The 20,021-nt window shown below is 39.3% G+C and overlaps 1 protein-coding gene across 5 annotated transcripts in view; it reads left to right on the forward strand.

The window, feature by feature from the left end:
- TTC1 (tetratricopeptide repeat domain 1) overlaps positions 1-20,021 on the forward strand; it is a 43,758-nt gene that overhangs the window by 286 nt on the left and 23,451 nt on the right. For 4 of the 5 annotated variants that reach the window (XM_047729193.1, XM_047729192.1, XM_047729194.1 and 1 more), the window contains exon 2: positions 1,243-1,607. In XM_047729193.1, the coding sequence (XP_047585149.1) occupies positions 1,275-1,607 (333 nt within the window). In that variant the 5' untranslated portion in view covers positions 1,243-1,274. Of the gene's footprint in view, positions 1-946; positions 1,024-1,242; positions 1,608-20,021 lie in introns of those variants that run through there. The other variant, XM_047729196.1, reaches the window with a different exon arrangement.

Raw genomic sequence — 20,021 nt, forward strand, 5'->3', positions numbered from 1 at the left:
GCAGGGAGAAACAGAACATTGCTGTGGAGGCGAATCTTAGTATTAAGATCTTGCTGTTTGAAGTTTTCTTGGGACGAGCTGGGACGAATTCGGGCTCTTGTCGCGACACAAGGGGTCGTTGGCGTGATTTTGCTGCGACCAGAGGGGCGAGGGGCGGGGCTGCTGACGGTCTGACTCAGCTTCTACAGCAGTGGTTTTCAATGGGCTGTACATTAAAATCACCTGTGATGTCTTTTTTAAAAATACAGGTGTTCTGGGCCTAGGCCAGAACAACAAATCAGAATCTGTGGAGAATAAGATGCGGGCAGCAGTACTTGCTGAAGCGTCCAAGTGTTTGTTATGTTGTCTAGCCAGGGTTGAGAACCACTCTTTTAGTGTCTCAGTCTGACCCCCACGGGGATCCTGAGTAGGATCAGCTGCGCCAGAATTCTCCTCCCACTATAACCTGCGTTGGTTCTACAGCACACATTTCGGTGAGGTTGATGATCACTGGGCACCGATTGCGTTTTGAGCCCCATCGAAAACGTATGCTTGAGCTTCATACGGCCTGAAAGGCAGGCCGGCATATTTTTACTTACGACCTGGCTCTTAATTCTGAATAAAGGTTAGGGCTGTTTCATTTTCTCGCCATTGTTTTAGCTTATCCTCTTTTTTGCTACCCGGACAAAATTCAAGCGGTGGAAAGAGGAAGAGCCACGTTAAAACCCATCTCCGGGTGGGAGGGTGGGAAAAAAAAACCGTTCCTTTTTTGCTTATATGAAATTCTGAAAGGAGAGTCAGTAAAATGTTTGGCATTATTTACGGACTTACGATAACCAACTTTTTTTATAATGAATTTCGGTGAAAGAAAATTAGGGTGTATTTTGGGTTTTGATGCAGAAGTTTATGTGTAATAGATAGGATTTTTTTTTCAAATACAGGTTTCCCTTGCTATCTGAAAGTTGAGCATCGTGTCAAGCCTTTCTTAAGCTGAAATGGCCTAAAGCAAAGATTATCCACATGCACCGCCCCCCTTTTCAAAAGGTGGAGTTATACTACTTAGCTTTTATGAAGAACCTACATTAATATTTATCTGTTTTTACCAATTGAAAGAAATCTGAAGGGGATTTTCACTTTTATGAAAACTGTTAATACTAACGTAGATATCTTAAAAGCTAAGTAGCATAAGGCAGACTTTTGGAAAGTGGTGGATATTTGAATATTTACATAAGCACCATTACCTAACATTTTCTTTTTTCCCAGAGCTTCAGCCTCACCTCCCTCACTGACACAGCATGGGGGAGAAGTCAGAAAACTGTGGGGCTCCAGAGGATCTCTTCAATGGTTTGAAAGTTACAGATCCCCAGGGAGCAGACTGTGCTACCCCTCCGGTTTCCAGTCCCAAAGATCACCATCTGCAGAGCAAGCTGCTCAAGGATGTCGGGTCTCATTCCCAGGAAGACCAGGGGGAGGAGGAGTGTTTTCACGACCTTAGTGCCTCATTTGAGAAGGAGGAGCCAGGAGCGGACAAGGTTGAGAACAAACCTGATGATAATGTGAATTCTTCTGAACTTGATGAAGAATACCTAATAGAACTGGAAAAAAACATGCCAGATGAGGAGAAACAGGTAAATATTTATTGTGCACGATCTGCCACATAAACTGCTTTTTAAATTGAATAAATGTGGTTGCCACAGTATCATAGATTGGGTCATATCTCTGGTGAAGAGTTATGTGCCCATCTGTGTCCATTTCACTTCAGTAGTGGTGGAACTCAGATAAATCAGTAGCATGGCAGGGAAGCATTCAGTCTCTGCTTAACAAACATTTCCTCTTTCTCTCTTTTTTTTTTTTCTTTTTGGTCAGCTTTGAGTTCTTATGTCTGTTTTATATAATTTTGTTTTCTAACACCCATATATACCTTCTAGCTTTAAAAAAAAAAAAAAAAAACTTTTGGGGCGCCTGGGTGGCTCAGTATTTAAGTGTCTGTCTCTTGATTTTGGCTCAGGTCATGATATCAGGGTGGTGAGATCAAGCCCTGCTTAGGCTCCAAATTGGGCATGGAGCCTGTTTAAGATTCTCCCTCTCTCTCCATCCCTCTCTGCACCCCAGCCCTTAAAAAAAAAAAAATGACTCTGCTGATGGTTGGCTGAACCATTACAGATTGAAATTCTTGTAAGGGACATTTTCTGGTGAGACTTTAGAATTATGATATGCTGCCTATTTGTGTTAATTCTCTGATAGCGATAAATGACTACCTGAATATGCTAGTGGTAGTTTGGTTGCAGAGGCCAGTGACTGGGGCCTGTGTTATTTATATAACATTCTTGAGGAACAGAATTGTGTGTGATAGTAGTTATTTTTGTTAAGCGCCTATAGTGTACCAGCCATTGAGCTTAAAAAATTATTTGTGTTTTCATGTAATCTTCACAACACAGCCTTGAGACATGCTGTTAGCATTCCCCACTGGAGAACAAAACTTAGTAACTTGCCTAAGATCCCACATCTAATAAATGGTAGAACTGATTCTCAAACTCAGATCTGTTTGAATCTAAAGTATAATGTAGAATTTAATAGCAAAAATAGTTCTTTCTACAAAGCAGGTACACTAATAAAATGTACACGTTCCTGCTTCTTTGCCCCTGGGCCACATCCTTAACTGGGTAAGCCTTCACTTTGGAGACAGAAGTCTTGGTATCCGCCCACATACCCTTCCTTCTCATCTCATAAGCAAGGTCATCTGAAGAGTTACCATAATATCTGAGCTTGTCTCAAAGAACTTGAATGAGATCTGTAGCTTAGGCTTCTGAAGAACTCACTTACTAAACAGGGTATGCTATTTGGGTAACGGGCCAAGATACTAATGTGCATTATTAACAGTGGGAGTGGGGAGGTAATGTGACATGGAGAGGACCATCTTGTCTCTCCTTAGGCATTTTTCATTTTCAAGTCTGTAAGTCTGTTAGTTTTTGTGCTAATGTGTGCCATCAGAAGAGAAGAATAAAAGGCAAAAATGAGTCAGTTTCCTAAACTACCTCAGCAGAAATGGCTCAGAAAATTAAATCATATACTCTTTGATAATTAGGGAGATGATTTTCCAGGAAGCGTTTGGTTCGGCTTTCATTTCACTGGTGCAGACTTTTTAGAAACATTGATTAAATGTCTGTGTTAAAATGTTAGCTTGTGGGCGCCTGGGTGGCTCAGTGGGTTAAGCCGCTGCCTTCGGCTCAGGTCATGATCTCAGGGTCCTGGGATCGAGTCCCACATCGGGCTCTCTGCTCAGCAAGAAGCCTGCTTCCCTCTCTCTCTCTGCCTGTCTCTCCGTCTGCTTGTGATCTCTCTCTGTCAAATAAATAAATAAATAAATAAATAATCTTTTAAAAAAAAATGTTAGCTTGTTTTTCTGATACTTAATATATTTTATATTTTTTAATATATTTTGCCCTGATACTGAATTTTCTACAGTGCCATTGGTTTGACAGTTGTGTGGTTTGGCTCTGCTTCCCATTCCCCAGTTTAGTCAAAACTTTGTGTCTCCTGGTCAGGAATAATATTTTAAGTTCTATAAATAAAATAGTTTTATTACCTATAAATTGAATATTCTAAATAGCACAATGCCTTTTAAACTTTTTTCTTCCTTTTAAAAATTAAGATGTAACTTATATATAGTGAAGCTGTTCAAGTTCTATGTACAGTTCAGGGAGTCTTGACTACTGTATGCACCTGTGTAACTCACCCTTATCAGGATCCACAACATCTCCATCATTCCAGAACCTCCCTTTGTGCTTCACCACTCATTCCATTCTTCCACCCCTACCAACCCAAGGGCCCACTGTTCTCTTTTCCTGATAGGTTGTTTTTTTCTGTCCCAAACTTTTGTGTAAATCACGTTTCAAATATCATTTTATATTTGTATATAAACCTATGTTTTTCATAGCTTAATTTGAAAATTTATAACAATATCTCATATTGTTGTGAAACAATATGCTGTGAAACAATGTGCTGTGGTATTAGCCATTGTTATATTAACTCCACTAAGGAAACAACCTCTGAGAGTACAGACTGCCTTTACCTAATTGTGGGTCTACTCTATGAGATATTTTATGCTGTTTTGATAAATATGAAGTTTTTAGGAAACCAGTAGAACAGATGAAATGTCTCTTCAGTGCACATATGTTTTGGTTTTATAGGCCATCTGAAACAGGATACCTTTGATTCTTTTAAAATAGGACAAAATTGAAATAATCAGCAACAATAAGATAAACACAAATGGCCAAAAATGTGAAGACTTTTAGCCTCACTAATAATTTTTTTTTAAGATTTATTTATTTTGGGGGAAGAGGTAGAGTGGATGCGTACATAAACACACACACCCAAGCGGGTAGGGGCAAAAGGAAAGAGTCATCAAGTGGACTCCGTGCTGAAGGTGGAGCCCTATGTGGGGATCAGTCTCATGACCCTGAGATCATAACCTGAGCTGAAACCAAGAGTCGGAGGTTCAACTAACTGAGCCACCCAGGCGCCCCCCACTAATAATCCTTTAGTGCAAATTAAAGCACTATGTCTTGTATATTTATCTGATGTCAACAATGAGAGGACTAGGAGTACATGTACTAATTCTGAGAGTTTAAAGTGCTGTGTCATTTCTGTGGGATACAGGTGTCAAATTTTTATATGGATGTTTCTTTAGGCCAGGGCCATCAATAGAACCTTCTGCAATGACGGGAATGTTCTGTGTCTACTATGTTCAATATGGTAGCTACTGGCCATCAGCTATCATGTTTTAATAGTCATGAGCTGGAGCATTTGAAATGTGACTAGTAGAGCTGAGGAACTGAATTTTTTTTAAATTTTTTATTTCCTTTAATTTAAATAGTCACATGTAGCTAGTGCATACCATATTGGACAGCACAGCTAAACCTCTGATTCTCTTTAGTCATTTATTTTAAGGAAGTTACTAGAGATGTGTACAGATATATATAAAAATGTGTTGCAGCATCCATAATTTTGGACATTAGAAATAATGTTCAACAGAAGGTATTACTTTAAACAATTTTGCCATTTTTACATGGAAGCATATTATGCAGTCATTAAAAAGAAAGATAAATCTTAATATTGACAGGGAAAAAAATGTCTGTAATGTTAAATGAATTAAACAGGTATGATAATATGGCTTATAATAAGAGATATGTATTTGGTTTTTGTCAGTTCCTGACACAGAGATCCTAAAACCCTTGGAATTGCCTAATAAGAGTATAGTTTGTTATTGAAAACAAGTCCCTTTCAACCACCATGAGGTGATTTTTTTGGAAAGCCCCTAAAGATGAAGTCTGGTTGTCAGAGTTTGGGGCTTTCAGTGTCACCTTACCCTGCCCCCACCTCCGGGGAGAGGACAGGGGCTGGAGGTTGAATTAATCACTTGTGATCAGTGATTTGACCAGTCATGCTTATGTACTGAAACCTACATTGAAGACTCAAAAGAAAGGTTCAGAGAGCTTCCACAATGAGTGAACATGTGGAGTTGCAAGGAGGGTGACACGCCCAGGGGGCATGGAAGCTCGGTGCCTCTTCCCATGTACCTTGTCCTATGCATCCCTTCTGCCTGTTCCCAGAGTTAGTCTTTAGAATAAACTGGTAACCTGGACTTGCAGTTAACATCTGAAGTAGTGGGGGTGGCCTTGGGGCCAGTCTGGTGGCACCGAGCCTTTAATTTGTAGGATCTGATGCTATCTTCAGGTGAATCATGTCCAAATTGAGTTAAGTTGCAGGACGGCAGCTGGTTTCTGCTATAGAGTTGGACGTGCTGGGTGCGGGGGAAACTCCTACACATCGGGTCACAGAAGTGTTCCATGTGAGTTTGGACAGTAGAGGAGACATACAAGATATGTTTTTCCTTTCCAGCAGGTTATAGTCAGTGATGTTTCCTTTTAAGTTAAAAACCTATGTGAAAATATGTTCATACAGAAAAGTTTGGACTGATATAGGATGTGATTATTGACGAATTTTTATTTATACACCTTTTTTTTTTAATTTTATTTTTTATAAACATATATTTTTATCCCCAGGGGTACAGGTCTGTGAATCGCCAGGTTTACACACTTCACAGCACTCACCATAGCACATACCCTCCCCAATGTCCATAATCCCAGCCCCCCTCCCAAATCCCCTCCCCCCATCAACCCTCAGTTTGTTTTGTGAGATTAAGAGTCACTTATGGTTTGTCTCCCAATTCCATCTTGTTTCATTTACTCTTCTCCTATCCCCTTAACCCCCCATGTTGCATCTCCTCTCCCTCATTTCAGGGAGATGGTATGATAGTTGTCTTTCTCCGATTGACTTATTTCGCTAAGCATGATACCCTCTAGTTCCATCCACGTCGTCGCAAATGGCAAGATTTCATTTGTTTTGATGGCTGCATAGTATTCCATTGTGTATATATACCACATCTTCTTTATCCATTTGTCTGTTGATGGACATCTAGGTTCTTTCCATAGTTTGGCTATTGTAGACATTGCTGCTATAAACATTTGGGTGCACGTGCCCCTTCGGATCACTACGTTTGTATCTTTAGGGTAAATACCCAGCAGTGCAATTGCTGGGTCATAGGGTAGTTCTATTTTCAACATTTTGAGGAACCTCCATGCTGGTTTCCAGAGTGGTTGCACCAGCTTGCATTCCCATATTTATACACTTTTTTGACCTATAGTTGACATACAGTGTTGTATTAGTTTCAGATGTTTAATATAGTCATTTGACAATTCTATATGTTACTCATTTTTTACCATGATAATGCTTACTAACTGTCAACATACGAAGTTACTATTACTGATTGTATTCCCTGTGCTGTACTTTTCATCCCTGTGGCTTATAACTGGAAGTTTTACCTCTTAGTCCCTTTCACGTATTTTTTTCATTCCCCACTTTTTTTCTTACAGTAAGCATGCATTAAATAAACAACACAAGTTACTCCATTTTAAGAATATAAATAAATAAAAATTGATTGATTACCACCAGCATGAACTTTTTACCAAGAAGCATATAAAGCTGACCTTTGAGGATTTAGAAAGAAATGTTATTATAGGATCTGTGTATTGGTAAATGTTTCTCTTCAGGAAGAATCAAGTATCAATAGCTAAAGCCTGTCATTCAAGCTGCCTTGACTTACCCTGTGCTGAGAAGATAATCCCGGCTCAGGAAGAGTTCCAGTTCTTAGCAGAACTCATAAATCAAGAGTAATGGAGAGGCGGAGGGGAGGGACAAAAACAAAAACCAGAGTAATGGAGGAGGAAGGCAGTGAATTTTTTTTTTTTTTTTTTGGTGGGCAGCAAAGTCAAGTTTATTGAGTGATAATAGTACAAAGCTCCCAAAGAGGGAGGGGACCCAAGAGGGTTGCCTGGCAGTAAAGATTTTTTAAAACAGGCAAAATCTCTTAAGGAAAGTACTGTGTATATGTGTGTGTATATCTTAACCTTTTGTGAAAATTTGAATGTTGACATAGTCATCCCAATCCCAGAGGAATGGGATTTCAGCAAACATTTGAGATGTACTAGATCTGTGAAGCAAGTAAGTGATTATTAAAAGCCTGGTTGAAGTAAAGGACAAATCTGGTAGCACATGAGAATTGTTGCTATAATATTAGATGCAAAGATGCTTTACAGTATGGGGACCTGTGAACATACTGGATTGTGGTGCTGTCGATCCTATTATAGAATCACTTTTTATGGGCTACTTGTCACAATGGAGTTCAGTACTCATGTATATATTCTCTAGGTAGTTTCTTTTTTTTTTTAATTTTGTTTATTTGAGAGAGAGAGAGAGCGCGTGAGTGGGGTGAGGAGTAGAGGAAGAAGCAGATTCCCCACAGAGCACAGAGCCCAGTGTGGGTCTCGATCCAGGGACTCCAGAATCATGACCTGAGCTGAAGGCAGACGCTTAACCAGGCATACCTCCCTAGTAATTCTTACATGCTCACTGAAGTTTGAGGACCTCTGTCTTGCGCATCATCTTCCTTCATCAAATAGCTGTTGAATAAATGGTGTGATTATCTCTGCCGTAAGGGCCAGTAATTGATCTGTCTTACAAGTTACAGTTTATCTCATTCATTTATCTACTCCAGAAATATTTGTATTTCTTCCATTTGTCGGACATTGTTTGAGGCTCTTAAGAATACAGTGGTAAACAAGACAAGTGGATTTCTCTTCTCTCATAGCTGGGAGATATTTTTTAAAAAATTTAAAATATAAATAAATAAATAAATGATAAGATGAAGTGATGAGGGGTGGGATTGGAAGGATGGGAAGGACTACTTTGGATTGGTCAGGAAAGGCCTCTCTGGAGAGGTATATCAGCAAAGACTGGAAGGGAAAATGGAGTTAAATGTGTGACAGTCTGAGAGGGAACTATTCCATGCAAGGGGAGAAAGTAGTATATAACACAGTTCCTTGGCTACTGTGGGTGGATGGTGATACCGTTTATACAGAGAAGACACGGGGACTTTGAGTTCATTAGGGGTCTAGTGATTTAATTCTTGCTATAAATAAAAAAGTTTATTTGTAAGCCAAAATGAAGATTTAGTCATTTTAATAGGTTTGCTGCCTCCTGCCAGTTGTTACACATGGTGTTCATTTGCAGATAGGCACACATACAGATCCATTTAAGTGAGGGTTACAAAAGTCTGTTGTTCGGTGAACATGTACTCAGAGTGCAAGGTTCTGGGATTTTAAGACCTTTTCCTTAGTGTCTGAAAACAAAGAATTGTTCGTTCCTTCAAGACCGTTTATGTTTAACCAGGAACCATTCTTGAAGTATTGGTTTGGAGCAGGAGTTCTTTATCTGTTCTTTTCCTACCTCTCATTTTTCCTAACTCCCACAGTACTTAATCCTTTTGATTTCTACCTTTCTGCTACCTTTTTGCATTATTTTTATAATTGTTTCCAGTGTTGCTGTAACAGTGAGCGTGTTTGCAGGGAACATTCTCGTAGTCGCTTCCAGAGAGTTTTCAGTGACTTCTCTGTAGTGGCCTGCATATTCTGTTAACCTTATGAGAAAACTCTTTCTGATTTGTTTCCCTTTTATTTCATTTTTAATGGGCATTCTTTTGAACTAAGGTTGCCACATTTATTAATTTCTTAGAGTTTACTAGTATTGGGTTTAATAAACACTATTTTTTTTTAATGAACACTATTGCCAAGTGATCAAATAAAATCCTAGAACTTAAGAATTGGAAGGGACCTTAGATTTCTGACCTGAGTTTAAGTCAGGGGAAATAATATTTCCTAAATGTTTACTCCAAAATATTTGGAAGTTAGTGGGTTGTTGTTGGTTTTGTTTTGTTTTGTTTTAAGATTTTATTTATTTATTTGAGAGAGAGAGAGAGCAGGGGGAGAACTAGAGGGAGAGGGACAAGCAGACTGTCAACAGAGTGACATTCGATGTTCCTTGTGTTTATTAAGGAAGATCACTTTATATAGATCAGTGGTTCTCAAACTTTATCATATCTAAGAATCACAGGAAATATATTAATCATGCAAAGTCCTTAGATGTGTCTGATAGCACAGACTTGTTAGGTGGCAGCCAGGAATCTGCTTTGTTAATGAGCATCCGGGGTCATTTTGATATAGGTGGAACTGTGGCACTCTTTGAGAGACAGAAAACCAGACTGACACACGACCAAGCTTCGAAAACACAAATGTAACCAGTATACTGACTGCATCTAACATCAGAAGAATAGTTTACAAATGGGATGTTTTTCTTTTACCCTCATCTGTGCTTGGGGTCTAAAATAGACTTGTTGGGCAAAATTTAAACAGCACTAAAGTAACGTCTTTTAAATTGAGTTTTACAAATAGAATTTTCTGAGCTGAGAAGGAAATATTTTCAAGGTTAGTTCCTCATAGAGCAGTCGTCTTTCCTGAGAAATACAGGACTTAATGAGAGGTCAGGGTCTAAATACAGCTTAAATCCAGAGATCTTCCCTCCAGGCTCCCTAGATGGTTTCTAAAAGTGACTTGTGAAGAGAACAAGTGTGTCTGTATGTGTAAGGCATCCACGTCTGATTTCAAAGAAAACAAAACTGAAGCTTTTGTTTCCTTTTTAATGATAAGGGACTGGCGTCCCCCAGCCCTTTCAATGTGTAATTTTCTCATCTCACCTGGATAAGAGCAAAGCAGCAAAGTTTTGTTGCATGTGCTTCCATTTTCCAGCCCTTTAGCAAGTATATAGGTTTTTTTGTTTGTTTGTTTTTGTTTTTTGAGGGGGGTTGTTGTTGTTTTTTTAACACTCTCTTTGACTCTTCCGTAGTTGATCTCTGGCCACAGTGCTTGACTTGTTTTATTTTGTAGCAATTACTTTACAAAACTGCAGGGGGAAGCAGAGAGCTGCTGATAGATTTATGATACAGCCAGGGCTGTAACCACAGATCAGTAGAACCTCTGACCTTCCCTGTTTGCTTGCCGCTCAGATTGCTACTTATTACTGACAACACCACTGGCATGGGTTATTTCATCTTCTGCTTTGAATCAAATCAGCCTCCTCAAACAGTGGACCTGCTGGTTATTCACGGCCTACCTTCCAGAACCACAGTGTCACGTGATCGGAGGTAGAAGGGGAACAGTCACTGGCAAATAAACCACAGATTTCATGGTTGTTTCCTAAAGTTCAGTGATTTTTCATGAGTATTACTTTGCTATAAGCTTTTAGTCAGTTTTTGGGACACCAAAGTGGTTGGTTTTGATCATTTTGTCCAATTTATAGTTGCTTTTTAGATAGAGGATTTGGTAACCTCCTCATTTTGCCACATCAGAAGTCCCACCCAGTATTGAGTTTTGATCTGTGTAAGTATTTTACACATTAAAATATTAAAATTAAACCAGAACAGATGAGGAAAAAAATTAAGCCTTAAGATGGATTATACATAGAAGCAAATTAATATAACTATATCAAGTTAATTACATAGAGAAAACAATTCCAGTAACTTTGGATACAGTACTTTGACTGTTAACCCTGAGTAGGATATATGCTAAAGTTAGAACTGCAATGAAATTTTGAACTTTACATAATAGGTTCATTATAGGTAATGATATTCATGTAGTAATTTTGGACCTTTTTTGTTGATTTTAGGATAGAGCAAATGAGTAAATATATTATTATTGGAACCAGGGTTTTCAGTGTGGGAAATGGTGAGCAGGAATCCAGTGGTGTTCACTTGTATGAATACATACAAGATTTCGTGTGTATGTATTCTTTTGGCTCATGAGATTTGGGGTTTTTTTTTCCTTTTTTAAAGATGTGTTTCCTGGGTGCCTAGGTGGCTCAGTGGGTTAAGCCACTGCCTTCAGCTCAGGTCATGATCTCGGGGTCCTGGGATCGAGTCCTGCATCAGGCTCTCTGCTCAGCAGGGAGCCTGCTTCCCTTCCTCTCTCTCTGCCTGCCTCTCTGCCTACTTGTGATCTCTCTCTGTCAAATAAATAAATAAAATCTTTGAAAAAAAAATAAAGATGTATTTCCTGCCTTTCTTATGGAGAGGGCCTAAAAGCAGTGACTTGCTAGTAACAGGGAACATACTAGCATCCAGATCTTGGTTTCTAAATACCATTCATTCCCCATCAAAAGGATCCAGGACTCCCTGGAGAAATGGCTGATTCCAAGGTTGGAGCAGGCATAGTACAAAGTATTGCACCTGGAACACAATATATACTTGGCAGCAAAGTCCACCCTTAGGAGGGGAGACCCAGGCAAAGATGAATGCAGCTCCTGGAAGTCAGCTGGGGAGACTCAGGCAGGAAACCCCAGAGCATGGTCTAAAACGGCTCCATGGGAGGAAATGTGCAATTAGTTGAGGGCCTGGACAGGGGCCCCTCTTGCTAGGTCTAAGGGCTGCACAGTGTTTTATACCTAAGAAACCATTTAAGCATTAAGTAATATTCCAAACATTGTGCAATATTTCTATTGCATATATATACACTTTTTTAAAATATATATAATGTGAGACAGAATTGAATCCCCAAATTAGAGGTACTAATGTACAGTGTGTTCAAAGAAAGATTGTGCAAGGAAGGAAGTAAAAGGTGTCTCTGGGGAGGAGATAGGCTTTGTGGTGGACTTTGAAAACAGGAAAATTTGATTTGGGCATTTAGGAAGAAGTTACAGAAGAGAAATGGGCATTCCAAGGTAGGGATGCATAAACAAAGGATTGGGATGAAGGATAAGGGGGTGGGTGTTGAGAGGCCATAAGAGATCAGATTGTCTAGAGGAGGGACTTTTGTTGGGTGGTAATAAGAGATAAGGTTGAGTAGATTGGAATAGAATTTTGGTGTAGTGTTAGAAAGGAAAGGAAGAGATTTCTGAATCTTGATTTTCTTACCTGTAAAATGGGTAGTTTAATACTTTGATGCTTATATCTCAGAATTGCCTTGCAAAAACAATGAGCTAATATATGTGAATACAGATTTTAAGAAGCTATAGTGATGTAGATTATATTAAATTTTGAACTACAGGCTGAAAAGTTTGCAGTTGTGGTAGTAACTGTTGAAATAAACTCTATTCATCAGGAGCATTGTCTCTCTGGGGTTTTCTTGACAGCTCTTGTGATGATTTATAATGCAGAATAAAACCACTGTTTCTGCCTGAGTTTTCAGTGATGAGGAGGAGTACTGAGTAAAAGAGCCCTGTAAAATTTCTTTGGTTTCTATTGTTATGGAAATGTAATTCTAGAGCAGATGTTTCTCTGTGAGGCCTCTGGAGTGTGTTAAAAGACATTGTTGGAGGGGTGCCTGGCTGCGTCAGTCTCTAGACCCCACGACTCTTGATCTCTGGGGTTGTGAGTGCAAGCCCCACATTGGGCACAGAGATTACTTAAAACATTGTGGAGACATGAGAGGGCTTCTAACCACATTAGACCAGAACCAGGAACGATTTGAACCTGGTAATGCTGCTGAATGTCAGCGCTATCAGCTCATTTATGTGTGTATACTCTTGGCATTTAGCATGCTAAGTCACACTTCTACAAAATCTGTCTTTGGGTTCCAGTGACGTTACACAGTATGCATGCCATCTTTTGGAGAAAGAGAATGTTCCGGCAGCAGCATAAACCCTAGTCTTTGTACTGGGATCAAGTTAGTCTCTTGGCACAGCTGGGAGATAGTACAGCTTTCTCTTAAAAGTGCTATTTTTAGCTGTTTCCAAGGAGATGTTCAGCATGATATTGATAATTGCATTAATCCTCAATTTACACAATCTGTGGAAACAGCAGCTCTTTTCCAGTGTTTACTGCTTAGAGCCACTGAGTTGTGATTTGTCAGCCAAAAAAAATAAAATGCCTTCCTTCAAATAATTGGCTTCAGAAATATGTTCAGGACCTCTTCCCTTTACCAGTTCAACTCTTAGTCCTAGTTATAAATACACCGAGCATAGTGTAACATTTAAACTTGTCAAATCATTACTTCCATACACCTGAAACTAATGTAACATTGTATGTCAACTACACTCAAATAAAAAAATTAATTTAAAAAAAATAGGGAGAAAAAGAAACTGAACTTTTCCCAGGCTGCCTGCTCAGACTGGCCATTACAGGTAATTCCTTCCAGGTATACTTTGGATCTAAGCTTTGCCTACTGGTATTTTAATGTTCTAAATTTACCAAAGAATGATTAAACTCTTTACACACACACACACACACACACACACAAGTCTAATCTGGCGGTCTGAGTGCTTCATCTGTGTTCGTAAAACATTTCTGATGAATTTGCAATGGAGAATAGATTATAGAACAGAAAGTAGCTTGAAATTAGAGTTAAAATAGGGGAGAATGTAAGTTCCTAAAGGATAGATAATAAATTCTAGTAACTTGATGAGTTGTTGTTTAAAAAAATTTTGTTTTTGAAATAACCTTTCTAAGTATTTTAAAGACCTTTAGGACCTATGTTGCATTTATTTTTATGATTATGTAATTTTTTCTTTTAATTTATTAATATGCTACATGGCATTAATATATATTCTAACATCAAACTAGCTTTTCATTTCACTTTTAGAACATTATTGGTCAATTATGCATGGGCGTATGATTTAAAATTGGCAAAGAATTTGCTATTATAGGATTTTAAGTTTAATTGAAATTATTTTATAATTTTTTAATATTATTTTTTTCATACCCCTTTCATCCATTCTCCCACTCCCTAACCCTGCCTCTGGCAACTGCCAATCTGTTTTGTGTATCTATGAGCTTGTGATTTTTTGTGTGTTGTTTAGATTCCATATTTAAGAAAAATCATAAGCTATTTTTTTTTTTATTGACTTGTTTCACTTAGGATAATGCCCTCAAGAACCATGCATGTTATGGCGAATGGCAGGATTTCATCTTTTTATAGCTGAGTAATATTCACTGTACGTATATATGCGGCACAATATTGTTTTTTAACTAGGCAAAGAACTTTATTAACCTTATTTCAAAGTTTATTCCCAGGCTTCTTCACCTTAATTAGCTGCAAGGAATGAATTGTATAGAAGCAAAAACCGAAGAGAGCTGCAGTGTCCAAGGGGCTTGGGCTTAAAAATATTAGAGATCTAGATTTATCAGATCCATGAACAACATTTTTTAAAATAGTCATAATATAAAATAGCTGCTGGGGAGCCTGGGCGGCCCAGTCAGTTAAGGGTTTGCCTTCAGCTCAGGTCATGATCCCCTGGATCATGCCGGGCTCCCTGCTCAGTGTGGAGCCTGCTTCTCCCTCTCCCTCTGCCGCTTCCCCTGCTTAGGTGTGCCCTCTCTCTCAAATAAATAAAATCTTAAAAATAAAATAAAATAAATAGCAGCTCCCAATAACTTCTTTTAAGATTTACCTTCAGAAGTTGACTCAGTTCAGTTTGCTTCATTCTTGGCATCTTCATCAAAATTCTCCACAAGATCTGGAACTTCATCATCCTCATCCTTTCTGACCGAAAAGTGGTGCTTTTCAAATCCACACATTGTTTGGGCGGAGCTTCAGCCAGTCTTCTTAAACTAGTCAGACTGCCTTCACGAAATTGGTGTGAGACAGTAGCGTTTCTATCAGCTGCTGTCTCAGCATGGCTGGAACAGTTGAAGGTGTTCACTTCCCAGGTTGCCTGAACTTTGGCGTTGTTAAAGTGGATCAGTGTTCTTTGAACATACTCATTTCTTCAGTACCAGAGATAGTGTTTACCCCAAATTCTTTAAGGCAAACTGAAGTTTTTTATCATCTGCCGTAGCTGTTTCCTGAGCCACTTTCTTTCATCAGGCCGTTCCTTTCCCACCACTGCGCACTTAGAGTTTGGTGAGTTTCTCCTGGTCATGAGAGTTTCATTCATCTTGTTGGACTGGAAATGGGAATGAGCAGGGGACTAGGGTTGGCATTCAGAGGATCTCAGGCAGACCAGCTGAGACTTAGGTGGATAGACGGCAGCTAGGAGGAGGCTGGAAGTGATGGCTATACCATTTCTTTATCCTTTCATCCACTGATAGACACTTAGGTTGTTACCATATCTTGGCTGTTGTAAATAATGCTGCAGTGAGCATAAGCGTTCATATATCTTTTCAAGTTAGTATTTTCATTTTCTTCAGCTAAATACCCAGAAGCTGGGTGCCTGGGTGGCTCAGTTGGTTAGGCCTCTGCCTTCAGCTCAGGCCATGATCCCAGGGTGCTGGGATCGAGTCCCATGTCCGGCTCCCGGCTCTGCGGGGAGCCTCGTCCTCCCTCGCCTTTGCTGCTCCCCCCTGCTTATGCTCTCTATCAAATAAAATTCTTCAAAATACATACATACATATATACATACATACCCAGAAGCTGGTCCATATGTTACTATTTTTAATTTTTTTTTTTTTTAAGTAGGCTCTGTGCCCAGCATGAAGCCCAACGTGGACTTGAACTTAGTGACCCTAAGAATAAGACATGAGCTGAGATCAGGAGTTGGATGTTTGACCAACTGAGCCACCCAGGCACCCCTGTTTAATTTTTTAAGGAACCTCCTTTCAGTTTTCCATAATGACTGTGCCAATCTGCGTTCCCACCCAACAGTGCACAGGGCTTCCCTTTTCTGTACATCCTCATCAAGACTTGTTATTTTTTGTCTCTTTTATAATAACCATTTTAACAAGTGTGAGATGGCATTTCATCATGGTTTTGATTTGCATTTCCCTGATGAATAATGATATTGAACATCTTTTCATAAACCTGTCGTCCATCTGTATGTCTTCTTTGGGAAAATGTCTATTCACATCTTCCATTTTTTAATCAGATTGGGTTTTTTGCTCTTAAGTTGTATGAGTTCTTTACATATTTTGGATATTACCCCCTTATCAGATAAATGATTTGAAAATATTTTCTCCTGTTCAGTTGGTTGCCTTTTCATTTTGTTGATTCCTTTGCTGTGCAAAAGATTTCAGTTTGATGTGGCCCCATGTTGTTTATTTTTGCTTTTGTTGCCTTTGCTTTTGGTGTCAGTTTCAGAAAATCATCAGTAAGACCTGTCAAGGAGCTTACTGCCTATGTGTTCTTCTAGAATTTTTTAGTTTTCAGGTCTTATGTTAAAGTCTTTAATCCAGGGGCTCCTGGGTGGCTCAGTCAGTAATCATCTGCCTTTTGCTCAGGTCATGATCCCAGAGTGCTAGGATCCAGCCCCACATAGGACTCCCTGCTCAGTGGGAAGCCTGCTTCTCCTTCTCCCAATACCCCTGCTTGTGTTCCCTCTCTCTGTGTCCAATAAATAAATAAAAATCTTTTTTAAAAAAGTTTAATCCATTTTTGAGTTAATTTTTGTGTATAGTATGAGAGACAGTGGTCCAGGGTTTTTTGTTTTTTTTTTTTAAAGAGAATTTTTTTTTTTAATTTGTCAGAGAGCACAAGCAGGGGAGAGCAGGCAGAAGGAGAAGCAGGCCACCTGCTGAGCAAGGAGCCCGATGCAGGGCTCAGTCCCAGAACCCTGGGATCATGACCTGAGCCAAAGGCAGCCACCTAACTGACTGAGCCACCCAGGCATCCCAGTGGTCCAGTTTCGTTTACAGTGTGGCTGGCTCTCCAGTTTTCCAAAACCCATCTATTGAAGAGACTATCCTTTCCCCATTGTATACTCTTGGCTCTTTAGTCATAAATTAACTGATGGCACATGCATGGATTTATTCCTGGCCTCTCTATTCTGTTCCATTGATCTATGCATCTGTTTTTATGCTAATACCACACCATTTTAATAACTGTAGCTTTGTAATATAGTTTGAAATCAGGGACCTTGGTGCCTCCAGCTTTGTTTTTCTTTGTAAGGGTTGCTTTGGCTCCTTGGGGTTGAAATCACTATTTTTATTTTGAGTCTAGTTGACACGCTATGCTGCATTAGTTTCAGGTATACAACATAGTGATGCAACACAGTGTTATCTGTTATGCTGTGTATACCACAGGTGTAGCTCCCATCTCCATATATCACTGTTATAATATCATTGACTAATTCCTTAGGCTGTGCCTTTTATTCCTATGACTTATTCACTCCATAACCGAAGGCCCTTATTTCCTGCTCCCCTTCACTCATTTTGCCCAACCCCCAGCCCCTCCCTGCTGGCAGCTGGCAGTTTTCTGTATTTATAGGTCTGTTTCTACTTTTTGTTTATTCATTTGTTTTTGTTTGTTTAGTTTCCACTTACGAGTGAAACCATATGTTATTAGTCTTTCTCAGTCTGACTTATTTCACTTAGCATAAGTGAAATAGCATATCGTCTCAAATGGCAGATCTCATCTTTTTTGTGGCTGCATAATATTCCATTATGTATCTATAATAACTTCCTTATCCATTTGTCTTTTTTTTTTTTTAAGATTTATTTATTTATTTTAGAGACAGTGTGCCCATGAGCAGGGGGAGGGGCAGAGAGAAAGGGAGAGAGAATCTAAACCAGACTCCCCACTGAGCACAGATCCTGACGTGGGGCTCTATCCCATGACCCTGAGATCATGGCCTGAGCCAAAATCAAGATTCGGATGCCTAACCGACTGAACTGCCCCGGCGCCCCTGCATCCATCTCTTGATGGACACTTAGGTTGCTGCCATATCATGGCTGTTATAAATACATGCTACAGTAAATGTGCATAAGGGTGCAAATATCTACTTGAATTAGTGTTTTCCTTTTCTTTGGGTAAATACCCAATTGTGGAATCATTGGATCATAAGATGTTTTTAATTTTAATTTTTCGAAGAACCTCCATACTGTTTTCCACACTGACTGTACCAATTTACATTCTCACCAATAATGCACAAAGGTTCCTTTTTTTCCACATCCTCATCAATACTTGTTACTTCTCATCTTTTTTATTTTAGCCTTTCTAGCAGGTATAAGGTGATGTCTCATTGTGGTTTTGATTTGCATTTCCTTCATGATTAGTGATACTGAGCATTTTTTTATGTGTCTGTTGGTCATCTGTACATCTTCTTGAAATAACTTTTAACTGGATTTGTTATAGGGTTCTCTTGGCTTCTAGCATCCAACTTCCCTTCCTATCTGGAGGAACTTTCCTGCATTGTAATCTTGTTTGTGGGCAGTTCCATGTTCCTCATTCCATTCTCTGACAGCCAAGGCCTGTGAGCTACACTTGACTCATTGGATGCTTTCTTTTTTTTTTTTTTTTAAGATTTGTATTTATTTGAGAGAGAGCAGGGAGTCTGATGCAGAGCTGGATCCCAGGATGCTGGGATCATGACCTGAGCTAAAGAAAGACGCTTAACTAACTGAATCACCCAGGTACCCTCATTGGATGCTTCTAACCAAGACTTTGAATCTCAACTGGGGCAAAGAAAAGGAAATAGGATTTATTTGCTACTATTACAGCCCTGTCTTGGGCATATTCTTCCACTAAAAGATAATGAATGCTTTCTTGCTTCTTGATTAACAGAGTTGCCTGAGTCCTGCCCTTTTTCTTAGCCTGTGTTTCAGGCCTCCGGGTGATTCCGTGAGCCCCAATATCTTTCTAGTGAATCTTCCCTCTAAATTTTTTTTTGAAGATTTTATTTATTTATCTGACAGAGACACAGTGAGAAAGGGAACACAAGCAGGGAGAGTGGGAGAGGGAGAAGCAGGCTTCCCGCCAAGCAGGGAGCCTGATGTGGGGCTCGATCCCATGGTCCTGAGACCATGGCCTGAGCCAAAGGCAGACCCTTAACGACTGAGCCACCCAGGCGCCTCTTCCCTCCCAATTTTTACCTAAGATACAGTCTTTTCGCTTGCATCCAGAAATCTTGATAGCAGAGAACATTATGATCTAAGCACCTCTGTCCTAAGTAGTACTAAGTAAATGTGACTATAGTCTTATATTTTGATTCTCATCAGCACCACCCATATTTTTTTTTTAATTCCCTTAGGATAGCCCTGTTCCAGATATGTTTTAGCTAAAAATGAAAAAATAAAAATAAAAATGAATTACTATATCTGCTGTACATCTGGCACATGGTAGATACCATAAAAATGAGATTCATTTTATACCTACCTTTTAGTTTCTTTACTGAGATTCATCATCCAGAATATAAAAATAAGGCATTTGGGAAACACCCTTGTCTTAACAGTGTTTCTACAAATCTACAGAGATATATTTTTACTTTGGTTCGCTAATCTTAAGAGTACCAATCATTTAGGCTCCCAGCTTCTCCTGTGCATGAAATACCTTGCTATCTATATTTCCTTCCTTTGAAGTTTTTATTTAGTCAGAAGCTTTAAGAATGAAGGTGGAGATTTTCGGATTCTCTCTCTCTCTCTCTCTTCTTTTTTTTTTTTTTAAGCTCTTTGAAAAGGAGGCAGGTAGTAGTCACTTGTGTCAGTTCTGCTTGTGCCGACCATATTGCTAAGATGTTCAGGGCAGAAAGCACACAGGGACTCAGCAGGTGCCATTATAGCTTGTCAGAATAACATTCATTCTGCCTGCCCTTGAGTATGATGGGTATTTGGCCATCTGTATGGATGTCTGAGTTGTTAGAAGAAGCTCAGAAATGAGAAATGTATCTGGGTTTCTTCAAACTTCCCAGTAGTAGCCTGAACAAAATTATTGCTCTGACCCTACAGG

Source organism: Lutra lutra, chromosome 5 (genome assembly GCF_902655055.1).
Source record: "Lutra lutra chromosome 5, mLutLut1.2, whole genome shotgun sequence".
Lineage (NCBI taxonomy): Eukaryota > Metazoa > Chordata > Mammalia > Carnivora > Mustelidae > Lutra > Lutra lutra.